General features: G+C 36.2%; 2 protein-coding genes across 5 annotated transcripts; both read right to left on the reverse strand.

The window, feature by feature from the left end:
• Nucleotides 1-929: 929 nt before the first annotated feature.
• On the reverse strand, nt 930-6,528 carry tspy (testis specific protein Y-linked). The gene is made up of 7 exons (XM_017468475.3): nt 5,286-6,528; nt 4,297-4,374; nt 4,074-4,185; nt 3,825-3,979; nt 3,396-3,472; nt 3,042-3,181; nt 930-2,738 (listed from the first exon to the last, which is right to left on the reverse strand). The coding sequence occupies exons 1-7, from the start codon at nt 6,150-6,152 to the stop codon at nt 2,533-2,535; spliced, it is 1,635 nt and encodes a 544-aa protein (XP_017323964.1). The 5' UTR covers nt 6,153-6,528; the 3' UTR covers nt 930-2,532.
• A 170-nt stretch (nt 6,529-6,698) lies between these two features.
• Nucleotides 6,699-22,402, reverse strand: foxp3a (forkhead box P3a). Of its 4 annotated transcripts, XM_047155665.2 has the most exons (13): nt 22,324-22,402; nt 21,637-21,719; nt 14,888-15,060; nt 13,536-13,626; nt 13,270-13,438; nt 9,793-9,888; nt 9,515-9,602; nt 9,387-9,437; nt 9,107-9,254; nt 8,183-8,259; nt 7,981-8,082; nt 7,593-7,714; nt 6,699-7,383 (listed from the first exon to the last, which is right to left on the reverse strand). In XM_047155665.2, the coding sequence occupies exons 3-13, from the start codon at nt 15,056-15,058 to the stop codon at nt 7,335-7,337; spliced, it is 1,164 nt and encodes a 387-aa protein (XP_047011621.1). In that variant the 5' UTR covers nt 15,059-15,060; nt 21,637-21,719; nt 22,324-22,402; the 3' UTR covers nt 6,699-7,334. The 4 variants fall into 4 exon arrangements, with proteins under 4 accessions (XP_047011621.1, XP_047011620.1, XP_047011618.1 ...); XM_047155664.2 differs by lacking the exon at nt 6,699-7,383 and having other exon boundaries at nt 7,426-7,714; nt 13,270-13,423; XM_047155662.2 differs by lacking the exon at nt 6,699-7,383 and having other exon boundaries at nt 7,426-7,714.
• Nucleotides 22,403-23,189: the final 787 nt, after the last annotated feature.

Here is a 23,189-nt window from a genome sequence, read left to right on the forward strand (position 1 = left end):
GGACACTTTTGGGGGTAAAAAGTTTAATAAAATGTACGTATTCTTGTCTCTGAGGTGGTACCCTTATCTTTTATACCTTTAATGTCTATTTTCCACCTGGATGTGTGTATATGGCATACCATTAAATGAGATTTACAGTACATAATTGGTCCGTGATTACCTTTAAAACACACATTATGTGTTTCCTTTCTAGGGAAAACAATAGATATTAAAATCCATGCGATGTACGCTTAAGCGTAGCACTCCAGCTACAAGGAAAGCTACAGTTCATCACCATTTTCTTCTGAGTGTGTGGGACTCCCTTTCAGTGCCTCTTGTAACGTGCAATTGTTTATGTGCTCACTATTTCCTCCAGTGGCCCAGTTACAGGAACAGTTTCACACTTTATATGTTCGCGTTAAGTTCATTAGATGATTCGATACCTCAGGTACACAACTGGATAAAACGACATAGAAAGTTTGCTAAACTTTTTCCAAAACATTGAAGAAAAAAAAGGAAAAGATGTTAACAATTCAAATTATACAAGTTAATTAAATTCAAATAAATGTTATAAAGTATTATCTGCGAGCTCTTCCACACAACAGCGTGCAATAACATCTTCTGGAAGCTTCTAAACAAGCTATAGCTTATGCGTGAAAGAGGCGATAAGCACTATGAAGTTATGAGGAAATGATGTTGAGGGACTGTTGAAAACAATAATAAAACAGGCAGAATTTGTGCTTTGATGCTCGTGTACATATTGGATCATTTACCCAATTTACAATAGAAACCACTGTGAGGTAAAAACTGCAAACATTGTCTTTTCTCAAAATAAACAATGAATTACATTTTGCTGTGCAAGAAATAATAGCATCAGATAGTTGCTCTGCTAAGCGAAAAGCTTTTCAATAGTAGGCTATCTTGACTACACAAAATAAACACGTAAAACCTTTATTTTAAAAATGAACATTTATTTAAAGACAAATCATACCATATATGTTAAACTTTTAAGCTATAAACTTTACCACACAAAAATAGCTTTCTCTTCTGATGCTTTAGGTTGAATCCACTTTAAAATTACAAAACTGACAAATTACAAACCCTTCAATAAGGGTTAGAAATTACACTAACAATAAACATCTTGGATGTATAAACTTAGTATTCTAGGATTTCGCCAACCAAAAATTAAGTTGTATGTGTGGATAAGGCGTGATAATTTCAGGTGGCAGTAGATTAATGACAAATCCCAATAAATAATGATAAAAACATGATGAGGGTTACAGCAGAAAAAGTGAGCGCCGCCTATGACAATTTAGGAAAAAAAACCCCAAAGCCCTACATATACACACTCATACAAATGTATAATTAAAGTTTTATGAATGTATCAGAAAGTAAAATAGTCTACAGATAAAGCTAGATCATACCACCTGGTCTAATGAGTTCCTTATTTCCATGGCAAGAAAAAAAAAAGGATATGATTATTCATTACAGCTTGTGACTGCTTATAGCATGTTCATGCATGTGTATCAACAGTGTGCTGCCATCTATTCGAGTGCCATTATTATAAACAGAGCTGCCATATAGTACAAACTGGTGATTAAGTTTTCTACCATGCACAGAAAAAGTGTTTCTATCTGTTTATTCTTACAAAAAAAAGAGATATCTATCTATAATTATTTTTGATGAATTTAGCTAAAAATTTTAACAACTATTAACAACTCAGACCAAAGTAATAAATCTTATTATACCCGATAAAAACACATCAAAGAAACAAATCCACTGTAATAAACATCCCTGAGTGGTCCAGTTTTGGTTCAGAACTAAGTGCATCTAGTTCAAATTTATTTAGAACACACCCTTTAAGAATGATTACCAAAGTCTTAAAGAATATCAAACTCACAACCAACAAATCAGGTTAAAGGGTTTTGATTTTGTGGTATTGGTCACATAAATCCTTATGCATAGCAGAAAATTGATTGGGTTTTTTTTTTTTTTTTCGTTTGTTTTTTTTAAAATGGCAAGCCAGACTTCTTGGCTTGGCTGCAGAAACACGTCAAGAAAAAAACAAACAAACAATGCTGTAGGCCAACAGGTACATTTTAACTGGGCTCTGTCACCGAGTTACAGTAGTTGTCCGTCTAACTGAAAATAGACCATGCAATAAAAAAATAAAATAAAATAAAGCAATTATGCATTTTAATAGTAACCACCATTAAAACCTCCATTGATGTTTGGAATAAAAATGTGGGGGAAAAAAAAGTTACTCTGGATTGGGAATGGGAACAACGCAAAGCCTGTGCACATGATTTACACCACCATGTAACATCTCAGATTAAACCTTCCAGTTTAAAAAAAAAAAAAAAATCTACATCCTGTATTTTGTAGCAAAATAGTAATGACGTCATCTTGCATTAGCTTGTATAACAATCAGCAATGTTTGCCAACATGAATCTGTATTTATCAGACATGATACAGCTACTTGCAATAACAATGCCCTAACGAGTCCATAATTTGTCTGAATAATAAACTCTAATCTTTATCTGCATACTGTTATTAGTTTTCCTCTTCCTCCTCATCCTCATCAACTTCAATATCATCATCATCATCATCATCATCATCATCATCATCTTCCTGGCCCAGCTCTCTGACCTCACTGCTGGCTGAGTGACACCTCTCATCCACTTCCTCTATATCTACTTCCTCTTCTTGCCTCTCCTCAGTGGAAGATTCCACTCCATCTTGGTCACTGTCACCAGCACCTGAAACAAATGTGTAATGAACAGAATAATGTACATTACTTTATGCTTATCTAACAAGGTTAGCGATTAAAAGGCAAAAAAAATGTTTAAAAATAAATAAAGAAATAAATAAAGTATAGCAGTTCCTTACTTTGAAGCATATTCTACCATTTTGTTTGTACATTCTATAAACTAAAAGGCACATTCTAGAGTATATATATATATATATATATATATATATATATATATATATATATATATATATATATATATATATATATATAGTAGATTTTTGCCTGTTATTTTGCAGTGTTAGTTCATTACCTGTGACTGGACCTTCATCTTCATTGTCCTCATCATCTTGATCTTCTTGTCGATCCTGGCTGACCAGTTCCTGCTCATCATCTGAATCTGAGATGATTACACACTCATCTCCATTGCTGTTTTGGGTTGGTTTGGATGTGCTGGACAAAAAAAATTTTTCAGACAGCAGGATTAAAGGTGAAGATCGAACCATCCTACTGTCCTAAACTTCTTAATAAATCATAGTAATATATATAAAAGGCATATACAATTGCAATTTAAAAAAAAAACAACAAAAAAAAAACACATGAAGCAAAGATTGCATGATAAAATCCTGAAGAATCATGCAATATTTTGAATAGTGGACTTCATTACCTGCCATTTTCCCGTGGCTCCCACAGTGGTGTCAGGTAGTACCTAAGAGGGTCTTTGTACAGGTCATCCTTCAGGATCTACGCAAGAATGAGGCACAGATGCAGAGAACGAGCTCATTATTAAGCATTAACCTACATGATCATCCAACCAAAACCTAAATCAAAAACATACTGTGTGGATTACTTTGTCTGTACATATACTGTAGCTCAAGCTCGTAGCACATTGTTTGAGTCATATACTTATGCACGATGATTTGTAATTAGTCAGTGTTTCTTTTCTGTGTTGCTATATAGTAATTTTTGTTCTTTCTCTGGTTGTTGCCCTCTGAGGCCACTTGTCTGCCAGGCAGCTATAAATAAAACACTAATAGATCTGGATGCCCCGACTACTAATTTATCCACCTCTGTAAACCACCCAGTTATACTGTACCTGTGCTATTTCATCCATCCCAGGACTACTATGGTCATCGAACCAGTGGAAGAAACTCTCGTAAACGCCTCGTGAATTCCGCCTTGGTTCTCCATTTCTTGTCAAGGACTGTCCATGATGCCAAACAATTGGGTTCGAGAAAGAAACTGGGGATCCTAAGGAGAAAGCAATACAATGACTATCACTATATAGCAGATATACAAGACTACAACCTTCATTTATAAATGACCCAGAGTTCAGTGATCTTACCTCCCAATCCAAGATGGAGCTCTTTTAGTATGACTTTGTTCTGAAAGAATGGGTTCCGACGGAAATGAAAGCAAATCCGGTAGCCAAGTTTGTTGTTTTTGAAAGTCTCGATCTGTGCAGAACACAGTACTGTTAATGAAATTCGTATATCATTACTGGAGTAAATCTAAACATGTTTGCTGCAAGGTCATTAGACACAGATAAACAGGACTGGGTACTTCACCTCCAAATTGACCATGTAGCTGAGAGCATCTTCATCGTTTTCATCAATCTGTGCTGACAGGTGTGGGTGATTGAGAAGCTGAAATACTCTTGGTTAAGTAAACATATGCATTATTTAAATAAATAAATAAAAGTCAGATCAGATCAATAAAAATGATGGTGTAGAACAAAAGTCCCAGTTTTGCTTCATTATGTCAGGAATTGCATTGCATATGTGATAAAAAGGACATTACAGTTGAGTCGAGTTTTAAAATGTAGAACTTCAGCCAGCTGTAGTGTTGTATAGTGTCTGGACATCTGACAGCATTATCCATCATATATTACATAAAATAATGCTCTCATATAGAGATGCAGTGTGTTGTACATAGCACACAGATATAATGTAGAAAGCACCTTCACAAAGCCTTTTCCCTAGCTTTTTCTACGTTTCAATTTTTTTTTGACTGTCCAGGCATTCTATGCTCAGATTTCTTAAAGCAAAGATGTCCAATCTTATCTGCGAAGGGCCACTAGTACTGCAGGCTTTCATTCCAACCAAACACCTGATAGTTATTTGAAGTCCAAGATCAGCTGATTATACAGATGAAATCAGGTGTAGCTCCTGCTTGGTTGGAAACCTGCAGCCAAAACAGCAGATAGGATGTGTAGATAAGATCGGACACGTCTGGCCTTAAAGGTTATTAACAGTATAATGAAAAGTTTGGACATTAAGTGTTATAAAAAATTAGGAACGATGTATTCTGTAGGAGGGATGTTTTCTGAAGGCAATGAATTTAGAGCCCAAGTGTGAGGAGTTAGAATATACAAACTTTTTTTTTTCTTCCCCCTCTAACTATTTAATTCCATACATACTTCATCATGAACCCAGAAGAGGATAACGTTTCAAACGATACGTCAGGGCCATACTGCTCACAGCGAACCTACTGAAAGCAGAGCAGAACAATGCCGGAAGTGGGAAAGCCCTGGTGGTGCGCTCTGGAGAAAGGATACGGCAGTAAGCCAGAAGCCAGGGATGCTCTGTGCGATGGCGGCACGCTGCTGGAGGTGAGGACGCCGCTGACGCCCCAACTTAAGCTCGAGGCGCCGGTGCAGGCGCGCGCCCTTCTTCTCCAGTGCGTCCAGCCGCATTTGCACGTGCGCCAGGAGCGCGACTGAGCGCCGCAGCTCGGGGGCCATCTGCACCGATACGATGGCGCACTCCTCGCGCTCCTGATCATCATTGTCGTCGTCATCAGATGAGCTGGCTGTCAAGGAGGACCCGGGGATTGAGTCATCATCGTCGTCGTCTTCGACCTCCTCCTCTTGCTCATCTGCGCGGCACACGCGCACCCGCGCCTCTCCACCGACACCCCTCAGCGCGGATACCGAACAGCTGTCCTCCGCACGCCCACTCCGCTCCAGCTCGGCACGCCTCTGTTTACTGGCCGTGTTTTCACCGAGGGCTTGTTTGGACGAACATGGCGTTTCAGTACCTCGGTCTCCGCCACCGGTGAGGCTCGCGAGTGCTTCAGCCGCGACTATGGTTGCGCAATCTGAGCGCACCTTCTGGCCTTCAAACGACTCTCCATCTACACCTCTGTCCTTACGTTCAGTTCCACTAGCATTTTCTGTCCCGTTTGCATTTCGCACTCTCTTTCCATACAGCTCAGGAGCATTGCTAGTCTCTGATGCGCTATTTTTCTTCTTTAATAGAACCGCGTCTTTTTCGGCGTGTTCACGCGACTCGGTCTCTTCATCTTTCTCCTCGTCCACTTTGGGCTGTTTGGACAGCGGGGAGTCCTCCAGCTGCCGCGGGCTCGCGCTTCTCTTTTTATTACATTCGGACGGCTTATTACTGCTGTCCGACGCTGTACTCATGTTATATTTAGCAGCAAACACTTGTTATTGTGCTTAAAATTATTGCTTGGCAACTTACTGATCGGATTTTCCCCTGATACGTGTGATCTTACTAATTAGCTAGGTTAGCCAACTAGCTAGATATATAGCTAGCTACCCCGTTTGCATAGCACTTCTCCTCTGTCGAGAGTTTAGAGGCCTAGCTCGGTTGTCTGCTAACTATGAAAAGTGTCTGCTTCCCTGCGCTGACAGTACTGCTGTTTCCGTCTGCAAGAAAGTGTAAAATTCTCTTACTTAATCGTCTGACAAGGCCTCGTGTTTTCCAGTTCCGCGTACTTGTTTATAATTTGCCCTTCCGTTCGCCATTTGGCTGAAGCCAAACGTTCAAGCGAACGAGAAAAACAATGCTCTGATTGGCTGAGACGCGCCGCGCAAAAATCCTCTCAGCCAATCCTAAAGCAGATCCGCTGAACATTAAGGACAACACAACTGCGTCCTCTTTGCGCTTTTTTAAGCGAGGGTTAATTGATTTGGCTATTTTGCTAATAACATACAGAAAGACTCGCGTTTCTCTCAGAGTAATATTTTATTTTGTATCATAGGACAGTTAAGACCATTTAAATACAATGAAATATCACAATAATTTGTGTACCTTAGTATTTTAGGCATCTGCCTATGTAGAGCATATATCTTTCTGCAGCTAAAAAAAAGCTATTGAGTTATAAATCATCCCATAAGAAATGGCATACAAAATGCAAACATTTGAAAATGCATTGACGCATGAAAGTTATCCATTTTAATTTGTATTATATATCTGAAAATGAATTTTGAACTGAACTTGAATTTCGTGGTTTGCAAAACTGAATTTCATGCTTAAGAGTGTGCAGTTGAACGTTTGAAATTTTAAAATAAATTATTCACATTTTTAGAATCGCATTCACAATAACTTGCAGGTAAATACAAAACCCAGTAATTCAGATTATTATAATAATATTTTTTTTGCATTTAAATTCAAATTTCTACTGAAATAAATCCAACTCCATAAAAGCCCACAGACAGTATAGCCCTATTGGCAAGTCAAAGAGAATGAAGACTAATGAAAATTAGAAATTACTCATAGATCTACTGAAAGAGACACTTTGAGGTATAGGTGACATTTCACAGAATGTCTCAAGATGTGACTTAACACTGAAGAAGGTAATTTCAAGAAAAGAACATGGAATAGTGTGCCACCCAGCTCATGTCTTGGTCCCTAGACAAAATAAGGGGGAAATCGGTCAGTAATAGATTAATAATCATGACTCTAATCATTTGTATTAGTATGTGTACAGAACTGAACTCTACAAACAGGCTAAAGCCACCCCATACAGTAGCTAATGTTATATAAAGAAGAGCTGCATCTCGCATTTATCACTTATGTCCTGAATGTTCAGTGGACTTAACCATTTTGGGATAGTGCACCTGTGTAACTTCTGCCCTCTCCTTCTCAGAAATTCTGCCTCATCCACTGTCCAAACGGAGCCTTTCCCTCCATCAACACGTACAAAGCACTTATGGAGGCTGAGATTGTGCCGCACTGCATTCTACATGTGTGGGATTTTTAAAAAAAAATGGTGAGAAATATGGTAATCTGTCTACTTTAACAGGTTTCTATACAGGACACTCCTTTAGTGCACTGAACTACACATGCTTCAAAAAGTGTTTATTGAACCATTACATCAGCAGTGTGTTTCTGTCAGCAATTCTCTTGTTTAAATATGTTTGGTTAGATAGCTATAATGACTGTGGTTTGAAACTTCTGCTTGTGGCTACTGAGACACAGAGCAAAAAAGTAAAATGTGTCTTTTACCTTCCATGTGGCTGTGTTATGACGGAAGTAGAAGAACTTGCGTGTGAACCAGTGATAGATTTCATTCAGTGTTAGCTGTTTTTCAGGAGATTCAAGAATCGCCTAAATAGCAGGATACAAAGTAAGTGTGACTGATTGACCTTATAAAAATTAAAAAGAATGTCTTTGTCAATAGGTAAAAACATTAACAGTGCTCACCCACCCATCTTATCATGGAGGCATAAGTAAATGGTGGCCTCATGTTCGTGTATTTGTAGCACTCAATACTAGGGATAATTCCTGCAGAATAATTGCAACATATTTAACAAACAATTAAATCAAATCAAAGACTACATAATAATGTACTTAATAACACAATAAATGTTTTGACATTATCACAGATGTAAGCCCAAATAACAGAAAACAAAAAAGTCTGAGTTTCCTAAATGTTTTTACTCAGCTGATACTTGACTATTCACCGGTTGTGGTGGATCTGGAGGCAATCCCAGGAACACTGGGCACAAGGTGGATAAAGTATCAAATTGTATCATATGTTCACTATTTACATACAGTGTTAATTGTTATGCCACATTGCCTCTACTGAAAATACCTCTGCATAATATCACTGATATTGAGACTGACACAATTGATGTAAAATTATTTTTCTTTGCATATCCAAGCTTGTAAGGAAATTGTTGTTAGGGTGTCAGACATGATACAGCTCCCCTGGAGCTTCCCAAATATACAGTAAGATATTAAGGCCACAAATTAGGATCTTGACATCTATTTCATGGTCAGGAAATACTTAATTATTGTATTTTAAAATGAGTTAGATATAGAGAAATCAAATGAATTAGACTACAGTGGCCACAGGAACCTAAGCATTGAGAACAATAATATTACACTTTACTTCAACCATTGTATGATGCACAGAGACATACTGGTGTCAGTGGCATTGTATTATGGATGCGATTAGTCTGTATCAACTTGGGCTCAAGTTATAAAATCTGTGAACTCAGCATATTAATTCCTGGGCATGCATTATTAAAAAATAACCACCATGTCACCTCAGGGGCTGTGTACTTTTTTTTGCTTTTATTGTCTTTGTAGTGTGTGTGTGTGTGTGTGTGCGTGTGCGTGCTCTAACCAGGTATGAATGGGGTTGTTGGGATCTGCCAGTATCCTGGAGGTAGCATGTCAGATGAAGTTGTGTTTTGTGCATGTAAAATGCTCAAACTCTGACATGACTGCAGGCTTCCTGAAGGAGTATTGGACTGCTTCGGTCTTGGGTTAGCCTGAAGTAGAAGAACATGGTCAATTACTGTTTGGGAACTGCAGACAATGTATAAAGACTACTTATCCACTTAAAAAGTATTTCAGCATGAATATGCATTATATGTCATTGTTACTTCAGTAAAAGCGCTTACATCAAACAGATGCAGGTACATGGAATGTAACCTCTGCCGCTCCGCAACTAACTGCAACACAAGGTTATCAGCATGATCAGTGATAAAGTTTTAAATCAATGTGCTTCATGAATGTGTTGTGTGCTTACCTGACTCTCCATGCGTTCGACCATATTTTTCTGCATTCTCCACTGTTCAATAGTTTTGTCTCCAGGGCCATGCTCCGAATAGAGATGTCTTTATTATATACAATAAATAACACGAATTTTGCATTAATTCAAGAAGCCAGCATGAGATGCAACATGAATTGGGGACCCTAACAATAAAACTTTTAGTCATGGCAGAATAATGGATAAAGATGGAAATAATTTAAGAAATTGGTAACATCATGTACATCACAAAATAAATGCTAAATGTCATGACTTACTTCAGGAAGTGGTTATATTCCTTGAATGTTTCCTTGCAGCCTGGCCAGGTACACACACCTTTGTAAAATAAAAGGTGCTCAGAGATCTGTGGAGGACTTCAAAAATAAAATAAATAGTTAATAAATAATAAATAACATTTGAAAAGTGTGTCCAAAACTTAAAGGTGTCCCTGGATTCTGTTGGTCAAGACGAGTTCAACGCACCCTATGATATCAACGTCTGCTTAATTTGATAAGCATAACAATGAAGCCATTTTTAGGGGGGCAAGAACTGAATGTGTGTAGGTACCCTATCGTTATTCTACCTCTTCTTCATCATCATCTTTTTTATTTCTTCTGGCTAGTATGTCTATGGCAGCTGAGAGAACTGTCTTGTAAAAAATTGTGAAATTTGGCACACTGATTGGGGAGGGTCTAAGGAACATTTTGACCAAATTTGGGCCAAGTGCTGCCAATGCTCTATTGCCACCATATGGTCAAATTCAGGCCTAATTTGGAAGTAGGTTTGAACCGTATCCAAGACTTAAAGGCATCCCTGAATTCCCTTCGTCATGACGAGTTCAATGCACCCCATGATGTCAATTTCCGCCTAATAAGATTTTCTGACATCTTGGATTTTTTTTTTCAAACACTGTTTTTTTCCCCCGCTGGTCCTCCAACAAATTTTGTCCAATCATCAAATTTGGCACACATCATTTTCAGAGTAAGCCTCACAAAAGTTACCAAAAGAATTTTGAATATTTCAAATAGTTTGTCTGTAATGGGCCAATGAATATGACAGCAAATCCACCAAACAGGATGTGAGGCTGTATCTCAGCAATGACTTTGCACTGACACAAAACTTGGTAGGCAACTACAGGACCATGACCTAAGGCTATGCAATAAATTTCATGCCGACGCCACTTATTGGTCAAAAGTTACAATAACATGTTAAAAATAGCTGTATATAACTGCCATTTTTGCTACTCCTCTTCCAAAATGTGTCCAATCTTCCCCAAATTTTTCTCTCATCATATTGAGACCTGTCTAAACGTACACAAACTGGGGGAAAAAAGGCCCAGACTGATGAGGAAAAAAAACTAGAAAAATATTTTCAGGTCAGAGCAGTAGTGATCACAACCACAGGTCAAAGTAGCTACAGCAACACCACAGATCCCAGCAGTAGTGGCAGCTGCAGCAGCAATGCCACCTGCTGCCCATTTGTTCATCTAGAACTTTCCTCCTAAAGTCAGACAATTCCACCACTGTCTCATACACATCATGAGTGAAAATCACTATTGAATCCCTTTGCCTAAAGTTATGGCTCTGCTTTCATGTGATTGCTTAGGCAATAATTGCAGTGCATCTGTGAATGTGCAGCTCACTGGGTCTGAGTGCTTGGCCCCCAAAAATGCTGCTTGCAGCTTTAATTTCCCATTGTCATCTATTGTATTCCCTCACTCCCTGTTTTGAATCTTGGATTTGTTATAGCATCAAAGGCTAATTTATTTGATAACTTTCATATGCCTCAATATATCATATATTATATGATATATTGAGGCATATAAAAATATCATGAATTAACTAAAGACTGGCCAAAATCTTTTGTAGCACATAGTATGCAAATAAGCATACATTTAACTGGTTAAATGTTAAATTGTACACTTAAATAGTACAAACAGCAATGAGATTATGAAAGAATTTTGACTGCATATCTTATTTTCAAGAGATACTGTACATTTGTTTCTGAACTCGAAAGCATCGGTAGTGCTCAGTTCCTGTGAGCTTTAATTTTGATGATGATTGGCCAATGATAACATTTTCAAGTGCTGATATTTTTTTCTCCAGGTATCAAGTCATCATTAAATCACATCTACAGACTGGTGAAGATATTTCTTTCTAAACTCAGTTGGAAAAGAGTCTGCTGAGAGACAGTTGTCAAAGTAGTGGTCAAATAAAAACTAAATTGTGATCAATACAGCAAAGCAGAATACACCACATTTTACCCAGCTATGTCTAAATATCATCCCAGTCTTAGAAATGATTGCTAAAAACTTGTGGGCAGAGTATAAAAAAACAGCTCTGCATATTATGCATACTGTACTATTCAAAATCCAAATCAGCAGGGGGTGAATGGTCAAAATTTTAACGTGGGTTCCAAAAAAAAAGAATAATACAGAAAAGGAAAAAAAAAATCAAAAAGAGATTTATTATGGAGCTCATCATTCTAGAAATTTGGACAAAATTGTAAAATGCTGTGCTAAAGCAACCCTAGGTTGATCAGGCTATTCTTGCTTGTACTACTGCATTTGCCCACCAACTTCCATGTCTATGATCTACAGTTTGACCTGCACAATCTAGAAGGAGAATAAAAAAAGAATTAGAAGTAGCAAAATAAGAGGTTTTCCAAGCACCAAATGCTTGGTCGCCTAATTAAAAGAAAGGAAACAAAAGAGGGAAGAGTATTTTTATTATAATAATTGTTGCAAATCTTTCTATCAGAGATAGATAGGGAACATTGTATATTGATTTGGTACACTACACCATATGGTCAAAAGTATTTGGACACCTGACCATCACACCCATATATTCACCTTCCCCAAGCTGTTGCCACAAAGTTAGAAGCACAAAACTGTCTAGAATATTTTTGTATGCTGTAGCATTATAATTTCCCTTAAGTAAAACTAAGAGGCCCAAACCAGTTCCAGCATGGTAACGCCTCTTTGCACAAAGTGATGTCTATAAAGACCTGGTTTGCCAATGCTGGTGTGGAAGAACTTAAGTCAACAGAGCCCTGACCTCAGCCCCACTGAACACCTTTTGGATAAATTGGAACATGGACCTGTCCAACATCAGTGCTCAATCTCATTAATATTCTTGTGGCTGAATGAGCACATCGCCACAGCCACGTTTCAAAATCTAGCGGAAAGCCTTCCAAGAAGAATGGATTCTGTTATAACAGCAAAGAAGTGACTGACTCGATGTTAATGCCATAGATTTTGGAAAGGATGTTTACCAAGCATATCTGGTTGTAAAGGTCCAGTGTCATCAAACTTTTGACTGTATACTATACAGTATATTGTCATTTAAAACCAAATTGTTGACACTGTATATTGACTTTGATGCTGCTTTCATAGTCTGGTATTGCAGTAAGGTCCTGACCTCACTACATGCTAAAAGTAGATCTCTTATTATAATTACTAGGTTAATTACTGACTAGGTTAACAGGTTTAGTATTTTTAATTCGGACTTCTGGGCTGAAAGCCAAACAGTAAATAATTTTCCTTTGTTCCACAACAGGGTGTGGACCAAAATGTAAATGTCTTGATGTAAATGCTTTTGTTTGAAGCTGTTTGAAAAGCAAATCCTCTATAACAGTTAAAAAAAAAAGTTAGCAATTCCTATGACTTGTAACATTCTTCACTAAGTTGTTGCAAGCAGTAAAGCAGCAGTCCAAATTTCAAGTGAGCGTAAGAATCAGCCTGTTTCTGTACTTACTCTGTATGGTTCTCTGTTGTGCTCTGAGCAGGACTTGGTCCAGAAGCATTGACTCTAGTGGGATAGTCTGTGCCATAAGATGGCAAGATGACTGGCAAATTATTGTCCATTTCTTCCTTAAATACGAGTACAGTTGAACAGTCACCTACACCAGCTGGAGTGGACAAGGCTGCAGAATTGTTAGGCTTTCTATTAGAAACTCTACTTTATTAAAACAGTCATTTATGGAGGTAAAATATAAAATTGATTTGTTTTGATGAATGTACCATGTGGTAGAGTCTGGTTGCCCTTTCGGAGAACTGATGGTCTCTGCGGGATGGACTGCTGATTTTGCTTGTTATTTTTTTCACTGGTGCCCTGGACATGGAAAACAAGTGGTGTGAAGTTCTGCAGGTAATATATGTAATGAATAATACATAATGGCGCATGCTGTTATACTCAAAAATGATGTGGTGCAATGCCTGAATTTGAATATTTTCTACAAACAGCACATCGTGAAGTGTTGTATTCCTGTTATACCTCAACAGTTTCCCAGATATAACAATTTTGATGTATTAAGGATTGACAAATCATACTTTTTGTTTGTATATAGTTATGGTTAATGTTGTGGAACAATGATGAAACAAGTTAATTCCTGATATCACTTACATTATAGCAGCTATAAATAGTTGCTCCCTCACCAGCCTCTTTTTTTCTCTCCCTCTTGAAGTTAATAAGACATAAGATTGTAGCTTGTCACATTACTGTGAAACTGCAAAGTTCTCTATCCTGATGACTTTCCCATGGTGGAAAAATTAAAAGGATAGCTTTATCATTGATTGCTACAAAGTGATGACACTGGAGACTCCTTCCAAAAATGCTAAATAAACATCTCGTCACAGACAACTGTACTATATCAAAAAGTACACATTTTCTACTCAATTTATGTGCAACATACGCATCACAAATCCTTGTGTAAGAGTGTATTAATATAAATCATGCACCCATCCTTGGTAAATTTATATATATATATATATATATATATATATATATATATATATATATATATATATATATATATACATATATACTGTTATCAGTTTTTGTTTTGGGACTTTTAATAACTTAGTACTTTCACACATCATAATCACAGATTATGTCACAAATGTAGTTCAAAGATTATCAAAGGTTTTCTTACTGGGCTTAAAAAAAGGGGCGAAGCAGCTTTTGTGTTTATGTTTCAAATATCTGAAACTCAGTACAACTCAATACTTCAGATTCAGACCATAGTTTTAAAACCTTTAGATTTTTTTTTTTATTTAGCAAAAACAATTAAATAAATAAATAAATCATGCTGGTAATTTCTTTCTTTCTTTTCTTTCTTTCTTTCTTTCTTTCTTTTTAAAAAAAAAAAAAAAACAAAAAACCCCAGCATCATTATTGCTGTTAACCATATTAACACTGCTTATTTTTCTTCTATCGTTATTTTACTTTTGCTTTTACTTTTACTTTTGTTATTCACACTAAATGTCATTTATTCATGTAATACACGAGTATTTCTACAATTCCTGTTGTCAGAGGCAAAGTGTTTTGAGCTGCAATTTAAATGCATGAATGGCAAAACCTCATATTGTGTTACCTTTGAAATGATGCACTGAGTGGCTCTTGAAGATGGATTGCCTCCTGTGTACTTTATCTGTGATCTGGAAAACTCAGAAGGCTCTTCTACCAGCTGATGAAGTTGCTTCTGGTCCTTTGTACTACTGCCGCTGTCTTGTCCTCCACTTGTCCCAGCACCATTATGAAGCATAGCTGGAGTTTATATACACTGTTAGTTATTATTTATAACCATTGTACTTAGTGGTAGACTTCAAATCTGTAAGAACTGCATACGGGTATTCATCTTAAAGCATATACAGTAATGTATATTTATATGATATATTGAAACTAACATGAATTATTCAGTAACTACAGTTAAACTAATAAGGTATATATATATATATATATATATATATATATATATATATATATATATATATATATATATATATATATATATCTGGGCTTACGCTATTCATGGAAAGAAAATTTTAAAACTGAATGTTAATTTGTAATAAGATTTTACAAATTGTTTACCAGTTGTTACTAAGTGCTCTAGACATATAAACATATGGAAACCTACATGAACAATTGTATTGGTGTTTTCGTGTTGCTCTGACAAAATATGACTATATATTACATGTTACTATAACAATATAATACTTTATTTTTTACATTTATTTTATTTATTTTATTTTTTATTTTATTTTTTAAATAATGTCAAATAATTAAATATATTGTAAATATGTTAAATATACATAAATATGTTATAATTTAGCTAATAGTTTGTATTATTGATCATGTGATGCAAAATGAAAAACATAATGTGATAAACCACTGAAAAGTCCTTGAAATATAAAATATGAAAACCTATGTGCTAGAGTATTTGTGTACATATACACATGTTACTGTTAAAAAGGATGAACCATAAAAAAAACTCAAATAACTATTTCCGGGAGATATAGCATACAACTGACAAGGTCAACAGGAAGCTTGTTAGTGAATCACGCTTTTTTTTTTTGTATATAAAATACTAATCACAAAACACAGATGGCAACATTGCCATAGGCTTTACTTCACTTCATCTTAAACATCAACCAAAGCTGGATTAGACATATCCAGTGGTCTGCTCATGCTTCATTGGTTGCCAATACCAAACTGTTTCCAGACATATTGTGTGTCAAAAAGACAAAACAAAACAAAACAAAACAAAAAAAGTATGCACATCCGTGTGTTCTCTGCTGTTGTGGTGTTGCACAGGTGTGCATTGAATTGAAGACGAGGGAAGCAACCTGTGGACCACAGGAAAGCTTGCAGATGGAAACATCACATACACACACACACACACACACACACACACACACACACACACACACACACACACACACACACACACACACATCCGCCAGTGTAGGGCCCCCATGTTAAGGAAAAAGAACCTAAAGCAACTCTATTCACTTGCAACAACTGCATTTTTATTGCACTAAATTATTTAAACTCATTTTCATGTACTGCATTTGATATCAGTAAAACAAATGTTAGTAAAAATCTTACTCTAAACCTGGAAATATATTTTAAGGTATGAAAATGACAAAAATGCTAATGTAATTCAGAACCAGTATAATACAAAAATGATGACACCTTTGCAATTTAAATTGCAGCTTGTTAATATTTGTTAGCTCTTCGAAAGGTTAATTTCCATTGTGTAACTGCTATAGCACTCGAATACCTGTACTTTTGAACAAATTCAAAAAAAGAGCATGAAAAGTACTTTCACCTTTGGATTTTTTGAATGCTGTTGCCTTTGTGGTTTAGTTTTCATGTTTAGGCTCGAACTGAGTTTATGTCTGCTTTCTCTAAGGTACAGGTGACAGGTGACATTTAGAGGCATGTAACCACATAAATGTCACTTTTTTTTCACCTTGGGGGTTTTTCTAAAAAGTCAAAACTTTGCCAGAATCTGAGAATAATCAGAGGAAGTAATTTGTCTTGTGGGCGTTTTGGGGTGAATGAGTGCACAAAAATATTTTTTATAACTTTTATACATGTTACAAATACTGTACTTGTAAATGTAAAGAAAATATAAGTGTTGCTCACACTACAAAAACTTACAATTACAAAAACTTAAAATTGCCAAAAAATACTTAGTAATTTCAAATAGAATTAATAACCTCAAATAGAATTTCAAGATAGTAATAAGTATACTGCTTCTCTGCTTATAATATAGTGCCTACGATTTTATTTATGTAAGGAATACAAAACTTTGGGTCAAGCTGTTAGAGGAAAATAATCAACAAACGAGCACTGTTACCACCCTGAATCTGAATGTTTTCTTATTACAGCACATTATGAAGTATTACTCCTTTTACGTGACAGCAATTTGCTAAGGATTACAAGTCATGCTTTTTAACATTTTACAGTTATGCTTCGTGTTATGAAATATCTGCGAGACAAGTTAGTTCCTGTTATCACTTACATGATAAACAGTCGTTCCCTCACCAGCCTCACTTTTTTCTCCCTCTTGAAATTAATAAGACAAAAACAACAACAACAACAACAACAGAAAAAAAAGAAGAAAAAAAAAACAGAGCAGCTTGTCACGTTACCAAGAAACCAGAAAACGCAAAAAAATGAAAACTTATTGACTGTTACAAAGCAATGAAACTGGAGACTCCCTACATAAATGTTAAATAAATTCTTCTTACAAAATGCTTCACCATATCAACAATTAGATGCTTTACTTTGCTAAATAAGAAACATTTTTAAAAATCTGTTTATTAGAAATCTTATATTTTGTGGAGAGTCTGCCATTTTAGTGAATGAGTTGTTACTGTAGAAATGATAACAAAATACAGTGCATTAATATAAACATGTATTTTGATTTATAGCTGTCACTACTTTCAGAGCTGCTCACACATTCTAACCAATCATATTACAGAATTTGAGCACACAAAAAAATCCAAATTACGTTTAAGAAAATATACTATTATTCATCCTTATGATATCTTTTTGCATCCTTAAACTATTCAGTAACTACGATGGATAGTGTCTCTGACAAAAACTTGTCAGAGACCAACCAATGTTGTCAGATACAAAGGTATAGCATGTAATTTCCAATACTTCCTCTGAAAATTTATAGTAGTAAGAACTAACACTCACATATGAGCAAAAAAATGGATTTGGTCACTTTTGGCTAACCAGTCTTCCTTACCCCACAACTAGAAAGACAATGTGAAAATGTCATTTAACGCTATGCGGCAAGGCAGAAACCACTGCTTGCTAATAACTACATGAATGTTTAGTATTTCAGGGTTTCCACAAAGCACCTGCATGATCCTCGAAACAGTCGACGTGTTTGAAAGTGAAACTTTATGAAAGATAGGACTATGTCATGGCCAGTCATTCATCAAGACCATGAATGAAATGAGCAGTTTGTGCACAAGAATCCAGTCATTTACTTTTACTAATTTGGCTGGCGCTTTTATTCAAAGCGACTTACAAGTGAGACCAGATACAACTGAACAGTTTAGGGTTAAGGGACTTGCTCAAGAATCCAACCATGGCAGCTTGGTGGTGCTGGGATTTGAACTCAGATCCTTCTGATCAGTAGTCAAAGCTCTAATAAGTAACCAATATGAGATCGATACACTCAACATTCACTTTATTAGGAACACCGGTACACCTGCACTTTATGCAGTTATCTAATCAGTCAATCATAAAATTATGCAGATACAGGATGAAGAGCTTTGGTTACTATTCACATCAAACATCAGAATGGGGAAAACATGATCTCTGTGACTTTAACCATGGCGTGATTGTTGGTACCAGATTGGCTGGTTTGAGTATTTCAAAAACTACTGATCTCCTGGGATTTTCACACACAACTGTCTCTCGAGTTTACACAGAATGGTGCTAAAAACAAAAAACAACCTGTGAGTGGAGTGTCTGTAGGCTGAAACACCTTGCTGATGAGAAAGATCAGAGAAGAATGACCACACTGGTTTGAGCAGACAAGAATCTATAGTAACTCTAATAAGCACACTTTACAACCGTGGTGAGCAGAAAAGCATCTCAGAACACACAACACATCAAACCTTGAGGTGGATGGCCTACAATATACAGAATCTGAGTCTATCATGGGCACAGACTAACCGAAACTGGACAGTTTGGATGAGGCTGTGCCCATGAAAGCCTCAGATTCATGTTCTTGGCTGACAGGAGTGAAACCCAATGAGTTCTTCTTCTGTTGTAGCCCATCCACCCCAAGGTTCATAGTGTTGTGCATGCTGAGATGCTTTTCTGTTCACCACAGTTATAAAGAGTGATTATTTGAGTTACTATATCCTTCCTGGTAGTTCAAACCAATCTGGCCATTACCCTCTGACTTCTCTTATCAACAACGCATTTCCTTGTTACAACCCCTACTCTTTACAAGAAGTGTCCTGGCATTTTTAATGACCACAGAGAGTCAGGACCTCAGTTTAACATCTCATCCGAAAGACAGTGCTGTTTTTATAGTATAGTGTCCCATCACTATACTGGGGCATTAGATCACCACACAGACCACAGTGTAAGCACCCTCTGCTGGCCTCACTAATACCACTTCCAGCAGCAAACCTTAGTTTTCCCCAGGAGGTCTCCCATCCAAGTAATAGCCAGGCTTAACCCTGCTTAGCTTCAGTGAGAAACCAGGCGAGAGCTGCAGGATATGGCTCTGATATGGCTCTGACCATAATCATAATCATAACCATAACCATCTAAATACTTAGCACCTAACTATTTAGAGTTTGCATGCCTAATTACACCAATATGAATTTGCACTTCTTCATTGCATACATGTAAAGCTAGAGCCAAGTTCATTTACTACTCTTCTGTTATTAGAGTAAGTGAAATTTAATATGCATTTCTCAGTCTGAATACATCTCTTTCTCAGTCCATTCATTATGTTACCCCTTCTGAAACTAAAGACATTGTGTTTCAAATATTCTATCCTTTAAAACATATAAAGAACAAACTTTCAACAAGCAAAACTAAAGAAAGCAAACAGTGCATGGAAATGTGAATGGAATAAATTATTCTGCAAGCCTCAGCAGACATCAATATTAAGAAAAGTTCTGTCTCAAGAATTCAGTTTATTTAGGCCACCAGCACAGCTCTCTTAGATATTTACTTAATACATGTACAAAAGACATTGCACTGTGCACAGCCATGCAAGTACAAGCAAACTATAAGCCTCCAAAACTCAAAGTTTCCACTAAATGACCACAAATAAGTACTAGATAGTTGTAGGAAGAACAAAGAGAGCTACAGCTAAACATGAAAACTGGGGCATATATGAGAACTACTCATACTCTGAATGATAATCTCTTCAAGTAATGGAAGACTTGATATATAAGTCAAGCAAGATTACATTGAAACACTTTTTTTCTAGTTGGCTGTAAATCTGCCGTCGACTGGCGTGTGCCACAGCTAGTGATTTGGCTGATTATTCTGATATGACAATTTTTACAATGTTTTTGCCAGTGATTAGTGTACAATTGTTTCATTATGATATGATATTAATATTATCTGTAAGACTAATATGTGTGCAGAGATTATGCCCTAATATGTTATGCCTGCATTTCATGACTATAAAGCAGCCAAACTGGAAAATAAGCATAATTAGCATCATCGGGTAATTTCACTATTACTCTTACCATATCTGTAAATAGTAGTCTAATATTATATATATTGCTCTACTGGTCTATTGATGACATCATACCATAGCCTTTTACATCCCACTAGAGATTCATTCTGACTCAACAGTGTAGTTACAGTCTTTATTTTCCAATTATTTTTTATCCCCTTCAACTGCATACTAGAATGGATGTAGCAAATACTGATTCAGACTAAAATTAATATCAGTGACTCATTTGGATATAACTCTGCAGACTTGTGTTTGTAGATCATCGATGTTATATGGGTTTCTTTTCTCGATAAACGTGTGGTTAATGAAGTTGACAAATTTCGCTTGAAGCAGCAGGGTATGGCACAGCTAACCTCAGACTACATTTTCTTTTGACATGTTAACGTAAGATTTTTTAAACGATTTTTTCCAACTTCCTGAGCAGCTATTATTCTGTACATCTGTATAATTGTATAAATATCCATCTATATCTATAGCTATATATAGCTATAGCTCATCGTTTGAGATGCTCATCTTGTACTTTAATCATATGAATATGCACATGTCTGCAATTTAAGCAGGAGTTCATTTTTATTCTCAAATAGCCCATGGATATATAATACATAGCCCAAGTATGTTTCTATATCAAGGCAAGGCTGATGATCTGTTTGTTATACCACAACACTTCCCTTGACAAAGGTACACACCTTTATATTGAACTGTACTAGATACTTATACACATTCTGGGTGCAATGTACCGAATAAGTCTGTTCACCAGTTCCAAATAACTGTAATACAGCAAATGCCATCTTAAATGGCATACCTATCAGCCAGATTAACAGCAGATAAACTATATCATTGTTTACTACGTCCATTTAAGATATCCTTTTGTGTGTGTGTGTGCGTTCTGGATTCATAGAGAAACTGTTACGTACATACATCAAATAAACAGTGAGATGATGTTTCATCCATTTTCAGAATTTGTAACTTACCTTGTCATGTCAAGTGATCTTCCAGCACTAAAAAAACCTCATTTTAAATCTACTATTCATGGTGACGGAAATATTATTGTAGCCTTCACTACTATTATTCTGTTAGAACTTCAAGAAGTGTGTCAGCGTTACCTCTCACTGCCTTTGTCTGTCTGTCTTTCCCACTCAGTTTGTCTCGTTATGGTTTCACTGTGCTGTGCAGGAACAGATGGCTCCTTTCAACAGGAAGGAAAACCATAGACTGAGTTCTCTAGTAAGTGTATGAGAAAAGATACACAATTCTCCTCATTTGTGTCTGTAATTGAGGAAATGAACGACTTCTCACCCTTTCAATTTTGGTCGAGATTCATAGCAACATCTAATTCCATAATGTAAAATACATGAACATTTTCATAAAATGTTTACTTTAGTCAAGCTATCTTAACCTTTCTACCAGGACCATTTTTATTCATTAGCTCTAATACTATACTGTTGATTGGGCTACAATAATTAAGCAATTAAATTTACAAAGAAACGCAGATTTTTGAATTGATATAATTCAATTTCTCAAGAATTTAACCTGCATTTAATTTATGTTTTTAGAAATAGACCTTCAAACTAGAGGTCTTCACAGAAAATGTTAGTGCAACATTTATAAGTACTAATTACAAAAACCTTTTATGGTGGTATAAGATTAGGGTTTCAGGACTGCCCTTTCAATCCTTCTATCTGATGCATACAGTTTTGCTGTCAGGAAATGGAAATTTAAAAAAAGTAAACCAAGTGCTATAACGAAGTGCTATAGTGCTATAACGAATAGAGGACTGATTGAGGACTTACCGATGTCTGCAGATAAACCTGTAGCTGAATAAGTACTGGTGATTTTTGATGGCTGGGTCACCCCCTTTATAGGCTTCCCTTTAGTGTGTGTGTGTGTGTGTGTGTGTGTGTGTGTGTGTGTGTGCTTTAATATTTTGTGTACGCGTGTACAAGGTGCACTATCTACACATCAATTAATTCATTTCCTTAGAAAACTTGAATTCCAGATAAATTTCAATCTATCAAAACTGCATTCTCATAAAACAAGCTTATACCATGTTCTAGCACATTAAGGGGTGACATTTTGATTAATTCAAAAGTGTAACTAAACAACACACTGTATGCGTATTCATTTTATTAACTTTATTAACCCAAAGTTTTTATGTATATGTTATAATGCAAATGGTGTTGCATGCTTCTGAATTTCAAAATGTGATGTAATAATCTTTAATAGGTTTTTGTTAACCTGCTATTTTTCCAAGTATATTCTAGGTATATGAATTAATGACTACCAAAGATACCGCTTTAATGGAAAAGAACATGGGGAAGACCATTCCGGAAGCCCAAAATGAGCAAAAAAATAACCTCTTACGTGTATGGAAAGTCCATTTACGGGGTATGGCGTACATGATGTGACACTAATGGGGGTGGGGGGGTGTGTGTGAACCTATGTTCGTATGTATGCACCATGTCAGATTAGTCTTGAATGCAGAAAAAAACAAGTTCATCCTGTTTTTGGGTTTTGAACAAATTGTTCTCAAGCTTCACCTTTACTAATGATCTTCTCAACCTCAGACAAGATATGTCAAACCTCTCTTTCCACTGAAGTAAACATTGTGTTTAATAATAATAATATTAATAGTAACAACAACAACCACAACATTATT

Source organism: Ictalurus punctatus, chromosome 5, assembly GCF_001660625.3.
Source record: "Ictalurus punctatus breed USDA103 chromosome 5, Coco_2.0, whole genome shotgun sequence".
In the NCBI taxonomy this organism is placed as follows: Eukaryota; Metazoa; Chordata; class Actinopteri; order Siluriformes; family Ictaluridae; genus Ictalurus; species Ictalurus punctatus.